The sequence below is a fragment of the Plectropomus leopardus genome, unplaced genomic scaffold (assembly GCF_008729295.1).
Source record: "Plectropomus leopardus isolate mb unplaced genomic scaffold, YSFRI_Pleo_2.0 unplaced_scaffold2956, whole genome shotgun sequence".
NCBI lineage: Eukaryota > Metazoa > Chordata > Actinopteri > Perciformes > Serranidae > Plectropomus > Plectropomus leopardus.
The window spans coordinates 1-3,707 of NW_024632223.1; the positions used below are offsets into that span (position 1 = coordinate 1).

Sequence of the window (3,707 nt, forward strand, 5' to 3'; positions counted from 1 at the left end):
AGTTAGGATGCCTTTCATCTTTTCTATTTTCACCTCATTGTCTTTTGCTTTAGTGGATTTAAATGTCCTCATATTGAATGTCCTCAATGGCCTGTTTTCTGTTAATTCTGTGCGTTTTCATGTGAATTTGTCAGTGCATAATGTCCTGTTTTATTTATTTTATTTTATTTTATTTTATTTTTCTCATCCTGCAACCATAAAACTAACCAGCGTCCTCGTGTGACGTCATCACGCTACCGGCTACCGGGCCAATCAAATACGGTGACGTCATCGCGCGACCGACCCTATCAGATCACTTTTGCAAAGTTTTGCCGCGAGAAGCGCAGGAGTCGGACTGTCGGTGTGTGTTTTCTGTAAAAAAAAATAACCCAATAACTTATTAATCAAAGATACTAATCGATACTTTACTAACTTACTAACTTGTTAGTGAAGCTCCGCGGCCCCCGGTGTGTGCTGAAGTCTTTCCCGGAGCACAGAGGCTCCTCAGCGGGCACAAAGCGCAGCAGCTCGCGCTGTTGTTGTCGTCGGAGCGTTAGCCGCTAGCCGGTAGCTAACATGTTAGCTCCTCCAGGTAACAGCTTCCGGCCGTAGACTCACCTGTCTGTCCCCGCTGTCTCACTGCTGCTCCCCGGCTAGCTAACATCTCCTGTCCGCGGCCTGACCTCATGGATCCCGGTGGAAGTGAACTGGACTCCAGCCTGCCTCAGCCCGAGAACCCGTGTCTGATCGTGGAGGACTCCCAGCCGGACAGCGTCGCCCTGGAGGACGACCCCGAGAGCAGCTACCGAGCCCTGCTGGCCCGCCGCCTGTCCAGCCTGCAGCCCACCGCCCGCAGCCCGGTCCTGGTAAGCTGCAGACTCATCCCAGTAACCCAGAACCGGGGCTAGCCTGAAGTGTCTGCTCCAGCGTGCACGGAGGTTCACTTTACCTGAGAAAACTGCTATTACTAGTACTATCAGTACTACTACTCCTACTACTACTACTAACAGATAGGACTTATAAAATAAAAAAATCCTTTATTAGTCCCACAGTGGGGAGATCTGCATTGTTACAGCGGCTATGAGGTCCAGGATAAGCAGCACAATAACAACACCATAATAAAAAAATATTTTAAATATTAAAAAACAAGGTGCCAAGTATGAAAAAACAAAGAAAAACAAGGTGCCAACAACACAACACAACACAACACAACAGTACACAAAGATGCTTTTAATAAAATGTAAATAAATAAATACATTACAGATGCAAAAAAACAATCCACAAGAACAGAATACAAAAGTAAAAGACGACAAAAACGAGACTGGTTTTTATTTTCTGTGTTTCTCTGTTTGGAAAAACAGCAGATAGACATCTGTGTGCAGGAAGTGTTGTTCATCTCCTTTATTTAACCTTTTGAAACCTGGAGCCACATCACTTTCTTATGATACTTTAAGATAACTTTCATAAGTATGTGAACATTGAATCGTTGTTGTGATTTCTGACAAAAACAGGAGAAAAGCAATGAGCAGCTTGGTAAGAAATGTTGCACAAGTTGCTTGAAATTAGTAGATTTAGAAAATTCTATTTATATTTTATTCTATTATTATACTTTGTTAAGTGATAAAATAATGCTGTGTTGTCTTTAATTAATTGAGCCCATCGTATGTTGAGAGTTTATGTTGGTATTATGGAAAATGATAAAATGATCATTTAGAATATTATTTTTTTGAAAAAAGGGGTAAAGGTGATACAAGAAACATGGTACTGAAAACTGCATTTATAATGATCATAATTACATGTAAATTATGAGGCAAGATTGTTATAATTTTGTACCTTTTCCAGGTCATTTTTTAATTTTTATTATTATTTTTCCCCTCTTCTAAATTTATAAAAATACATTTTAAAACTAACTTTCCGGTCATTTTCCTGTAATTATTATTAGTATTTTTTTACTTCTTTTGGCAAATTTGTTTTTCTTTATTTTTTTGGCTGAAAAGAGATTTGTTTTTTTCTTGAAATTTTGGTGATTTTTTTTAGAAAATGTGCCATCCAAACCTGCAGGCCTGCAATTATTATGTTGATTGAGAGATCCTAGTTGACATAACGTGTGTCTTTGGACTTTTTTGGCAAACTAGAGCTCACAGAGTCGCCTGTGAACACACACATTCCTCACAGAGGCCGAGGGGGAGGTGCTCAGACCTCACTGGGAGGTGACGGAGCTCCTGCAGCTGCATTCTTCGCTCCTCTCAGCTCCTCCTTCCTCTTCGAGGAAGCAGAGAGGTCAAACTGACTTTTCCTAACAAAGGAAAGGTTAATCTCATTTTTTAAACAATGCAAAGTCTTTAATGGTTAAGTGATTGTGAGGATGATCTGTATGGCTTTGGCTTGACTTTCTGCTCAACATCCCCTCTAATAAAATAATAATAATAAACTTTATTTGTACAGCACTTTTCAAGCAAAAACAGAAAGTGCTGTCCAAAAAAACAGTAATTATGAAACATATTCATAAACATAAACCTACATGTACACACAAAGACATGCACGTGTATGCATACCTACACACAAACACACTCGCCAACGCAAACACATGCACAAAATAAAGCAGTTAGAGGAAATATTAATAATAAAGAAGTGAAAGAGAACAGTCAAATATTATAAGTCCATCAACTATAAGGAAATGCCTTACTACAAAAATTCTCCCGATATTATCGGATATTATGAGCCTTTCACAGACACATCGGCGTATATTTTTTCCCAATATGCGCAGATAAGAAAACTTTATTTACAGACCATCGGATGCAGAAAACGATGCTTGGAAACGTTCAGCAACTGACTGATACTGAACAGAACTGATGTTTATTTAGCTATTTATTTTATTTCAGCAGCGAAGAGCATACAGTACTGATACAGTACTGATGTGTGTTTTTATATTCTTTATTTAGAGCATACAGTACTGATACAGTACTGATGTGTGTTTTTATATTCTTTATTTAGAGCATACAGTACTGATACAGTACTGATGTGTGTTTTATTTTTATGTTCTTTATTTGAACGGTCAGCAAAGACTGAAGCTGAACACATAGAGTACTGATGTGTATTTTATTTGTATTTATTCTTTACTTTTGTTTGATTGTAATGTTTAATAACTAAATTGTTGCATAAAAGTTGTTTAAGAAAGCAGCTCACATCGCTGCAAAATCAGAGCAAATTTCACATAGAAATCATCTTTTTTCATTCCATTTCACTCAGAAATTCACTATATCGGTCACCATATTGGTAATCGGTGAATTTTTCCACTAAAAATGGTCATTGGTCTCAAAAATTCCATATCGGTCAGGCTCTAATAAAGTTTGTTTCTCTGTGAAAATAATGGAGATTTTTTTCGTTTCCAGGAGCTGATCTCGTCCCCGTTAGGAAGCCGATGCTCTCAGACTGACAGCCAATCAGAGAGCTCCCAGAGTAACAGCCAGGCTGAACCCGGTCAGTGCTTTTATAACAACACGCGGCAAATATGTGAGAAGTTAAGACCTTCACACTGTATGAAAATGCAAAATACTGGCAAATATTGCAAATATTGCAAATATTTCTCGTCCAAACGGTTCATACTGCAGCGATGCAAATTTAAATAAAGTTTAGATAAAATTCAAAGCAGCTCAAACTTGAGAAAAAGAAAATGGGGACAGTTTGAGATTTTCCTGTTGATGCAGCGTCTCGTCTGAGGAGGCAGA

General features: G+C 38.4%; 1 protein-coding gene across 1 annotated transcript; it reads left to right on the forward strand.

The window, feature by feature from the left end:
• Positions 1-281: 281 nt before the first annotated feature.
• Positions 282-3,459, forward strand: LOC121938461 (TP53-binding protein 1-like; the record flags this gene model as incomplete). The annotated part of the gene is made up of 2 exons (XM_042481703.1): positions 282-845; positions 3,372-3,459. Coding segments are annotated over exons 1-2 (268 nt in total), but the record flags the coding sequence as incomplete, so codon positions are not given.
• Between the last annotated feature and the right edge of the window lie 248 nt (positions 3,460-3,707).